This window comes from Phocoena sinus, chromosome 15, assembly GCF_008692025.1.
Source record: "Phocoena sinus isolate mPhoSin1 chromosome 15, mPhoSin1.pri, whole genome shotgun sequence".
NCBI classification, from domain to species: Eukaryota; Metazoa; Chordata; class Mammalia; order Artiodactyla; family Phocoenidae; genus Phocoena; species Phocoena sinus.
In genome coordinates this window covers 50,135,331-50,144,474 of record NC_045777.1, presented here as the reverse complement: position 1 = coordinate 50,144,474, position 9,144 = coordinate 50,135,331, and the positions used below count along the sequence as shown (strand labels likewise).

At 62.2% G+C, this 9,144-nt stretch overlaps 3 protein-coding genes across 4 annotated transcripts; 2 read left to right on the top strand and 1 right to left on the bottom strand.

Annotated features, from left to right (window-relative positions):
• Nucleotides 1-178: 178 nt before the first annotated feature.
• LOC116739955 (coiled-coil domain-containing protein 78-like) lies at nt 179-864 on the top strand. Its single transcript, XM_032604924.1, has 3 exons — nt 179-263; nt 498-617; nt 705-864. The coding sequence occupies exons 1-3, from the start codon at nt 204-206 to the stop codon at nt 825-827; spliced, it is 303 nt and encodes a 100-aa protein (XP_032460815.1). The 5' UTR covers nt 179-203; the 3' UTR covers nt 828-864.
• Nucleotides 865-959: 95 nt separating this feature from the next.
• LOC116740447 (coiled-coil domain-containing protein 78-like) lies at nt 960-4,091 on the top strand. The gene is made up of 9 exons (XM_032606094.1): nt 960-1,149; nt 1,250-1,276; nt 1,401-1,672; nt 1,760-1,885; nt 2,100-2,287; nt 2,354-2,525; nt 2,647-2,690; nt 3,473-3,715; nt 3,824-4,091. Exons 1-9 carry the CDS (start codon nt 960-962, stop codon nt 3,933-3,935), a joined length of 1,374 nt encoding a protein of 457 aa, XP_032461985.1. The 3' UTR covers nt 3,936-4,091.
• A 178-nt stretch (nt 4,092-4,269) lies between these two features.
• Nucleotides 4,270-9,043, bottom strand: ANTKMT (adenine nucleotide translocase lysine methyltransferase). 2 transcript variants are annotated; one of them, XM_032606430.1, is made up of 6 exons: nt 5,801-9,043; nt 5,487-5,650; nt 5,161-5,265; nt 4,921-5,061; nt 4,651-4,701; nt 4,270-4,521 (listed from the first exon to the last, which is right to left on the bottom strand). In XM_032606430.1, exons 2-6 carry the CDS (start codon nt 5,646-5,648, stop codon nt 4,300-4,302), a joined length of 681 nt encoding a protein of 226 aa, XP_032462321.1. In that variant the 5' UTR covers nt 5,649-5,650; nt 5,801-9,043; the 3' UTR covers nt 4,270-4,299. The 2 variants fall into 2 exon arrangements, with proteins under 2 accessions (XP_032462321.1, XP_032462320.1); XM_032606429.1 differs by having other exon boundaries at nt 5,487-9,043.
• Between the last annotated feature and the right edge of the window lie 101 nt (nt 9,044-9,144).

The window sequence follows — 9,144 nt, the reverse complement described above, 5'->3', positions numbered from 1 at the left end:
AATGGATCGCCAAATACGGAAGAAGTTGAGAGTTTGCACCCACCTCCCCAACCACTGAACTGTCCTGCCTGCCCTCGTGGGCGGGGCCCCGGGAGTCTCCTGGGGACAACAGAGGCCTTGGCAACACAAACCACCGTGTTGCAGCAACAGGCCAGTAGTCGAGGTGGCACCAGGCTTGGGGCAGCCCAGAGTCCCTTTTGCCTATGGAGTATGTGGCAGCCCCAGGCCCCAGGCCAGGGGCCCCACCTCGGGCCACCAAGAATGTGAGTCCTCCCAGGACGCTGCGTTTCTGGGCTCGGGGGTTCTCCCTGTTCCCTCAGAGACCAGGAGGGGTGTAGATCCTCCCAGGACCTGGGCCTGATCCTGGCTGTGGGAGGGCCTGCCCCAGCTCTGCCAGGCTGAGGGTGTGGGGGTGGATGGCCGGTGGCTTCATGAGAGTGGAGGCCACAGCCCAGGTCTGAGACACACCTGGGGTATGAGTGGTGGTGCCTCCCTAGGTTCTGCCGCGGGCCGAGACCTGGCTGCCAGGAGTCCCTGGGGGTACCCCAACCTGGGCCACCAACCTTGAGACAGAGGTTCCCTCAGATCTAGAGCTGAGTGAGGAGCAGCGGCTGCAGGTGGGTGTGGGGGCCCTCAGGCACTGGCAGGAGGGAGGGCATCCCTAGGGCCCCACAGGCCCCACCTCTCATCCTGGCCATTCACAGGTCTGCAAGGAGCTGGTGGACCTGCAGATCAAAACCCATCGCCTGAAGGAGCAACACGAAGCTGAAATCTTCGAGCTGAAGAGTGAGGTGGGCACTGATGTGTGCCTACGTGTGCCAGCCTGAGGGCATGGGGGGAGGGTGCACACTTAGTGCCAGAACTGTGAGGGGTGCAGGTGTGCCCCATGTGACTGTGCACACACAGTGTCTGCGAGTCCCCACCTGTCCTGTGTGTGCTGTGTCCCTGTGGATGCCCAAATGGATGATGACCTGGTCACCCCGCAGGTCCTGTGGCTGGAGAGCCGGGTGCTGGAGCTAGAACTGCACGGAGAGCAGGCAGCCCTAGCAGAAGCTAATCCGGGGCACCGCCAGGCACTGGCACAGGAGCTTGGGCACAAGGCCTGGGGGCAGGGACACTCCGACCACCACAGACTCCAGGTCACCATGAGCGCATGGGTGGAAGCTAAACAGGGGTCCAGCAGGGGAACAGTGAGGCTGAGACCGGCTTTTCTGTGCAGGCACAGCCCAAGGACTTCCTGACAGCTGAGAACGAGCAGCAGAAGCTGGGGCATGGTGTGAGTGTGCAGCCACCTAGCCCGGGAATCTGTTGAAGTTTCTCCCAGCCCAGGGTGGAGGTGGGGCAGTGCAGGGGACCCAGAGCTTGGGCTCTCACCCAGCCAGCCCTTGTGTACCCCGCAGCCGCAGGGAGAAGTAAGTCGGGCGCCAGAGCAGCACAGGGCTCGGCAGCAGGCACTGGAGACGCGTGTGTGAGTGACTGCCTCACCTGGGACAGGAGGGCCCAGCAGGGCACAGTGAGCAAAGGAGCTGTTCTTAAGGGGCAGAAGGAGTCACCTGCCCTAGGCCCGGCTAAGCCTCGTACCCATGTCTGCAGGGCAGCCCTGGGCTGGCAGCTGCAAGGAGCCCAGGAGGAGGCCAGGACAGCTGGGCAGCAACTGGCTGCACAAGCCTTGGTGAGGCCCACCCCTACCTGCTTTGAGGTCTGGCTCAGCAAAGGTCCACCTTGCAGGACATAAATTCAGGGCCATCTCCACCCCCAGGTATTGTCTGCCTGCCGGGGCCAGCTCCACCAGGCTGAAGCAGAGAACGCCCGGCTGCAGCTGCAACTCAAGAAGCTGAACGAGGAGTACGCCATCCGACTGCAGCACTGCGCCCGAGCCGTGGCTGTGAGCACTGGGCCAGCTGGCCCTGTGTTGAGTGGGAGGCCTCTGGGTCCTGGGGAGCCCGAGTCTGGCCTGGGTGTGCTAGACCACTTCAGAGAGACTCTGACCTTGTGGGAGACTTCAGGCCCACCCAGCACACTGTCGTCAGACCAGCTCCATGGAGGGAATTGGGGGGGCAGGGTGTGGACCCGCCCCAGCCCAGCCCTATCTCCTCCAGGAGTATGCAGATGGTGCAGGCCCAAAGCCTGCATCCACAGCCCTTCGGACATTCCTGGAAACCACTCTGGAGGACATTCGGGGGGCACATCACAGCCGTGAGCAACAGCTGGCCCGGGCTGCTCGCACCTACCGCAAGCGCCTGGCAGATCTGAGTCGGAGGCACGAGGAGCTGATGGCTGCCCACAGGTGGGCCCCTCCCTGAGCTGGGCACCTGGGGTGGGATGGCCCTAGGTGACCTGGTGTGGGGTTTAGTGTGCAACAGGTGCTGGTGGATCCCAATGGGGCACCCAGGATCCCCAAGGCTACCTCTGGTGCAGCCACCTCAGACATGGAGCCGCTGCCCCTGCACATGGTCACCAAATTCGGCCACCTGAGGGAGGACCAGGCTAGGCTGGAGAAGCAGCTCCAGAAGCTCCAGGCCCAGGTGACCCCTCCCTGCTGCCCCACAACTCGCCCCAGGACCCATCCCAGGCTCAGCAAAGCCCCAAGCCCAGGGCCTCTGAGCAGCCTGCCTCATTCAGCAACCGCTGTTCTTGTTCCTACAGAAAGAACCCAGTGAAGCCTCTCAGGGGGGCCCATTAGAGCCACAGTGAGTACCTGGTGTGGGTGCTGGGGAGGCATTTATTCATTTATTCATCCTATGAATAACTGGATTTTATTCATAGAATGAATAAAATTTATTCATTTATTCATCCTATGAACTAACTGCTTAGAGGGGTTCTGGATGCTGCAGTGGACAAGGTGGCCCATCTGTATTCTCCAGTCTCGGTCTGCTTATGAGACACTAATAATTACAGAAAAACCAACCTGCCTGGAGAGAGGAGGGACTACCCTCCTGGATGGGAGGGGGCTACCCTTGAATGGGAGGGTCAGGGAGAGACCCCGAAGAAAGGGCACTTCAGCTGAGACTCGGAGGACCCATAGCTGAAGACCTGTGGTGGCATGGACGATAGAAGTCTTCACCCCAGGACAAGGCAGGAGCAGGCTACCTGGTGACCTTCACAGCCTTTGCCTCCACCTTCATGTTCTCAACTGTGCAGTGGGCAGAAGCTAGGACAAGTCGCCTGCCTGGGGTTTTGGGAAACCCCCCAGCATGGGGGGAGGCCCCCCATAAGCATCCTTACAGACACTGGGGTCACTGTCCCAGCTGGCCTTGTGGCTTAGCTTTCCCTGAGTGGCCAGTGGCTGCCCCCATGCACAGATGGCTCCAAGCCTCACAGCGCCCACAGTGGAAAGGCAGCCCTATACTGTCCCAAACTCGCTCCCAGCAGGCACCTCAAGGACCTAGGGGCCCTGACTTGAGCAGGGTCATTGGTCATAAACCTGGGTCCATGCCAGCTTTCACGCCCACCCCTCCTCCTCCCCTCACAGGGGCCTGGAAGCTGCATCCTGGGCCCAGATCCGCCAGAAGCTACAGGACTTCTCCCGTGGCACCCAGGTAGTGGGCAAAACCTGGCCAGAGGCCCTTCCTCACACTGTGCCCGGGCTCATGGCTTATGTTCCCCCATTCCAGGCAGAGCTGGAAAGGGAGAGAGCACAGCTGCTAGTCCGAGCCACGATGGCTGAGGAGCAACTTTCTGAGCTACAAGAGTATGTGGACCAGCACCTGGGCAGGTGGGCTCTAGAGGTGGGCTGGGTAAGACCCAAGGACCTCAGTCCCAGGCACTAGCAGCAGGGCTTGTCCACAGCCAGGTGGTGACTATGCCTAGTTTCTCTGAGCAGGTACAAGCAGGAGATCCTGAGGCTGAGGAAGCTGGTGGGTACAGGGAACCCCTGGAAAGCGGGGGCCACACCTCCAGCCAAGCCGCAGCACCCAAGGACTCGCAGTCGTTAGCTGGTCAACAGATAAACTTGGAGCAGAACTCTTCACAGCCAGCATGGAGCCCTCTCCACAGCACCCCCTTGGGAGATCATTCCACCCAGCTCAACACCCAACAAAAATCAGGCTGGGGGCTTCCCTGGTTGCGCAGTGGTTGAGAGTCCGCCTGCCAATGCGGGGGACACAGGTTCGTGCCCCGGTCCGGGAAGATCCCACATGCTGCAGAGCAGCTGGGCCCGTGAGCCATGGCCGCTGAGCCTACGCGTTCGGAGCCTGTGCTCCGCAACAGGAGAGGCCACAACAGTGAGAGGCCCACATACCGCAAAAAAAAAAAAAAAAAAAATCAGGCTGGAACCCACTGAGTCTTTATTGTGTCCACTCAGCCAACCTGAGAATTGGGGGCTCCAGGTATGGAGGCAGAACTAGGCCCTGGGACAGCCTGCCCAGCTGGCCCACCACTGTGGACATCATAGGCCCAGACGCGGTCCAGGCCCTCACCCAGTACAGCCACAGGTTGCCAGGTGGGGAGGGGGAAGCGCCCAGACACCACTCGGGCTCCTGCAGGCAACTCTGCCTGTAGCTTGTCCTCCAGCAGTGGGAGCTATGGGGGAGAGGGGAGGTTGGGGTGGGCAGGGCGGAACACAGCTCCCCCTACCCAGCTCCTCCAGGCCCAGCACCTACACTGGGGATGGCTTGGGCCTCCCATGGGGTCAGCAAACCCCAGACCTACCACGCTAGGAGCCAGGAACACAGACACATTGTGGCAGTCCCTCAGGCTCACCTGCAGGAAGAGGAAATTACCCCAGCAGGGATTGGGGCCCCAGCAGGGAGGGAGGTTTGGTGGGCATTGGGTAACTGCAGCTTCCAAGTCCCAGCTCCAGCCTGCCCAGGTGGCAGAGATACCTGGCACTGTCAGCAGGGTGGCCAAGCTACCAAGCTAGAACTGGAAGCATGAAGATCAAGGGTGGGGTCTGAGAGGGCCCAGGACTCCCTGGATTACCTTCCAGAGGTTCTCACGGCGGTAGCTGACATTGCCTGCACATCCTGCCCTCCAGGCATGCAGCCATGCCAGCCCCACCAGCCACGGGTTTAGCTCATAGCCCACAGCTGGGCGGAGACCGCACTTGTGGGCAGCCAGCACCTGTGGGCACAACGAGCGTCAGGACCAACAGATGGGGCGGTGCGCTCAGGGGAGAGGTCAACAAAGACGCTCCCCAACACACACGAACACGGTCCTTACAATCCTGCCGTCGCCAGAGCCCAGGTCCACCATCTTTCCTGGACGGCCTCGCAGCAACGACAACACGTGCTCCACCTGCCTGGCACTCGCGCCAACATAAGGCACCTGTACAAGGAAGCAGGCGGGAGTGAGAGGGTGGGGGGCCTGCCTCCTGGGCTTCCATTCTTAGAGTGGCCTGTCCAGTCCTACCTGAAGGAGGTCCCAACCCACAGCCGAATCGGCCCTGGAGTAGCTGCACCCTCCGCCTTAGCGCCACACTCCAGGCCCCGCCCCCAGCCCGGACCCGCCCGGCAGGCAGCTGGTCCCCACAAGCCTTGGCCCAGCACCTGCAGCCGCAGCGGCACGCGGCGGAAGCCCGGCTGCAGCAGCAGCGCCCACACGGCGTAGGCGACCAGGCCCGAGCCCGCCGCCACCTGCAGCAGCTCCAACGCGCCTAGCCGCCGCTCGCGCAGCTCCGTCAACGCCTCGGCCGGGTCGTCCTGCTCCATGGCTGCGGGAGAGCGGCTCAGTATTTCCCCACCTCAAGTCCCCTCCCCGGCTCAGGTCCGAGACCCTCATGCCCCGGCCCGGACCTGGAGAGGGCCGTCCGCCCCACCGCCCCCGGCCTGCGCGGCGGCCCTACTCCCCGCTCCGCGCCTACCAGACCCGCGGCGCCGCGCCGGAAGAGGCGGACGCGGCGAGACACCGGAAGCGGCCGGGAGAGCCTGAGCAGCCGGTCCGCTCGCGTTCCGCTCCGTCCGGGTCCAGGGACCCTCCCGCGGGTTCCGGACCGCGGAGCCCTGGGGTCCGGGGCTACCCTCGCGGGTTCTAGCCGCACAACATCCTGCCTGTAGCCCGCGTCGCTCAGCCTCGTTGGCCCATGCCGCAGATGGTTGCTGCGGGCCTGTCCTGGGCGCTGCGGACCCCTGGGGCTGCACATCCCAGCGCGGGGAGACGCCCGAGGGAAGCGGTGCCGTGGATCCAGTTGACTGGCAGCGGAGGTCCGTGCGGTGTGGCTGGAGGCCAGGGGCGGCGGTCAGCCCGGGGGGAAGGGCTCACCGGGGAGATGCCGCCCCGCACACCCCGATAGCCAGCCAAGCCCAGGAGCAGTCGCGGGGAGGCCACCCGGGCCCCTCCCACGGCTGAAGGCAGTTAGCCCGAGTGCGCAGGAAACGCAGGATGCGCAGGCTTCGGCGGGGGCGGTGGGACTTTGAGCTTGGCTGAGAGGCAGGGCGGAGGGGGTTGATAAGGAGAAATTTAGCAGAACCGAGAAGACAGATGTTGGCTTTCTCTGAGCGTCATGGGAGGGGAGCCGGATGTGAGGTGCTGGGCGCTCTGGCAGCTGGCCCAGTCAGGTGGACGGGAGGAAGAGCCCCAGGAACTGGGGAGACCACCTTCCTTCTCCATAAAATGTAACACACACGAAGAAAGATTGAGTTCCCGGAAGTGACCTGATGAAGTCTGGGAATGAGAGAAGCAAGTGCGGGGACAGAGCCAGGACCCCCTCCTCACCGCACCCTGAGGCCAAACGTCCTTGAGTGGCAGAGACTTGTCTGCACACAGGCCCTGGCTTGGCTTCTCATCCATCCACGGCATCGGTCAGGAGGGACGGAGGCTGCTTCAGACAATGCAGGCATGCTGGAGACCACTGCCCCCATCCCCAAGTGCAGACTGCTGCACACTTGGCCCCAGCTGCCTCCACTTGGGAAAGACAGGTGTTCCTGTGGCAGGAAACCCCGGTGCCATGCTCCCAAGACCTGAGCACTGGAGCGGAGGAGGGCTGCTCCCCACCCCCATCTCAGAACCTTCTGTCTTCTTCCTGGCTGTCACCTGGCCCTCCCCATAAAAGGAGGATGTGCACTGGGCTTACACAGCATCCCATTCTTGTCTCTTTTGTTCCTTGTATTATTCCTGGTGCTAGAGCAGCACCTGGTACCTAGAAGAAACTCAATAGAAGCGGGTCGACTGAATGAAGGCACCTACCCCGACTCCCCAGTGTGCACACCCAAAAGTCCCTCACCTTCACACCTGCACCCTGCTCTTCACCTTTGGGTACTGGGCACTCGAGTGCATACCTGTGTGAATGCACATGCCCAGAGGTGCCCCAGAGGCACCTGCTCCCATAGCCCCAGCCCTCATGCTCACCCACACCGTTTCCCCTTGGCCACTCCCCTGTGGGCAGGCATGAAGCCCCTGGCCCAAGCCTTCCAGGCTCCTCCCAGAGCACCCTGGGGCTCCTCTGACCCTGTCAGCCACACCCACTTCTGCCCTTTCTGCTCCTTTTGCTGGTTGCAAAGCCAACACTTTCTCTGGAGGAGGGTGTGTGCATAGGAGGCGCTTCCTGGGGCAGGTGGGCAGAGGCCAATGTCCATCCTAGGACCCAGCCCTGAGTAGATGCCCTACATTTTTCTGGACAGATGGTCCCAGAGGTAGTCCACAGTGACCACACTGGGTGTGGCCATGGGCCTCTGTCCAAACAAGGCTGTGGGGAGCTGGCCAGAGAATTAGGGCAAGAGCCAAGGGTGAGGTGCTTCTCAGCGCTGGAGGCGAAACCCTCCTCAGGTCGGGGTCTGCATGGGCAGTGCAAAAGAGGAGGATGACAGGAGAGCACACTCACCTCCTCCTCCTCTGGTCTTTACTGAGATACTCCCTGGTGGTGGGAGGGGGAAACAGGGATACAAGGGTCTGCAGTCCAGGCTGGAGATCCAAATGTGGGGTCATCAGTACGTTGATCGTATTTAAAGCCAGAAGGCTGGCCCAGTTCTCCAATGAGGGAATGTCGGAATGTGTGTGGAGAGGAGAGGTCTGGTGCCTGAGCTCTGAACAATCCATGGGTGCCGGTTTGAGTTTGGGGACGCGAAAGGGCACAGCAAGGAGCCTCAGGAACAGCAGAAGGTGGGAGGAGCCCAGGGGAGCCTACCATCCAGGATGACTGTGCTCCCACCCACAATTCTCACCAGTCCCCACAGCAAATGGCCCGTCCAAGTGAAAGGAGTGCGTACCCGACACGAGTGTAGCCTTAGACAGCCTGCCCCACGGAAACTCCAGGGCAGCCACTGGAGTGATGCAGTGTTCACACAGGGCGTGGCAACATGAGGTACCTATATCAGCCAAATCTGGCAGAAGTGGCCCTGTGTATCCTTGTTCCTCTCCCAGCCTCAGTTCCTGCCTGCAGGATGGCAGGGCCCCTTCTCCAGTGAGGGCTGCCAGGCAGAGATGGGAAGTTGTTTCTGGGGCTCAGCCCAGGCACCCCCACCAGACCTGAGCTGTGGCCCTCTTTCCCAGGAGCTGTGGGGCTGGGACAGCAGAGTCAGCTCCCTCTGGGCTCAGTAGTCCCACGTGCACCCCCATCCTGGGGCCTTTCAGCCTCAGGGCCGTCAGCTTTGTCCAGACCGCGCAGGCCCTTTATGTGGCTGAGGCTGGAGAGGAAGGCGGGGGCAGCGACAATGAGGCCAGTGGCGGGAAACGGCCCTTAGAGACCCCATTGTGTGCCCCCGCCCACTAGAAATGGGCAACAAGCAGGACCCTGCAGAAGAGACCCCACAGCCGTCAGGATGCTGGGCACGTTGCAGGGGCCTGTGGACAGAGGGGCCCATTCTTCCCCAGGGGCAGAGTGGGGCCAGGATGACTCTGCTGGGCTTGCAGCGAACCACGCGGGGAAGTCGGTGGCCCGCCAGATTGCAGCCCCTTCCCTCAGGTTGGGAGTGGTGTCGCCTGCCTCCCCCTACAAGGGCCTCCACCCACCTCAGACCTTGGGTGTTATGGCCCCTTTTCCACTCCCACTCTGAGAAGTGGAATCACCTGGCATTGGGGGCAGGAGAGCTGAGGGTGACGTGAGTGGGGGTCCCTGCATGCCCCCACCCAGCAGCAGCGCCTCTCCAGGGCGTGGGCTGGGTGGCCTTAGACATGGCACCACTGCCCCAGAGCCTCAGTCTCTGGCTCTGTGAAGTGGTAACTGGGCAGTGCCGGGGGCTGTGGGAGAATAAAATGAAAGTGAGGCAGGCC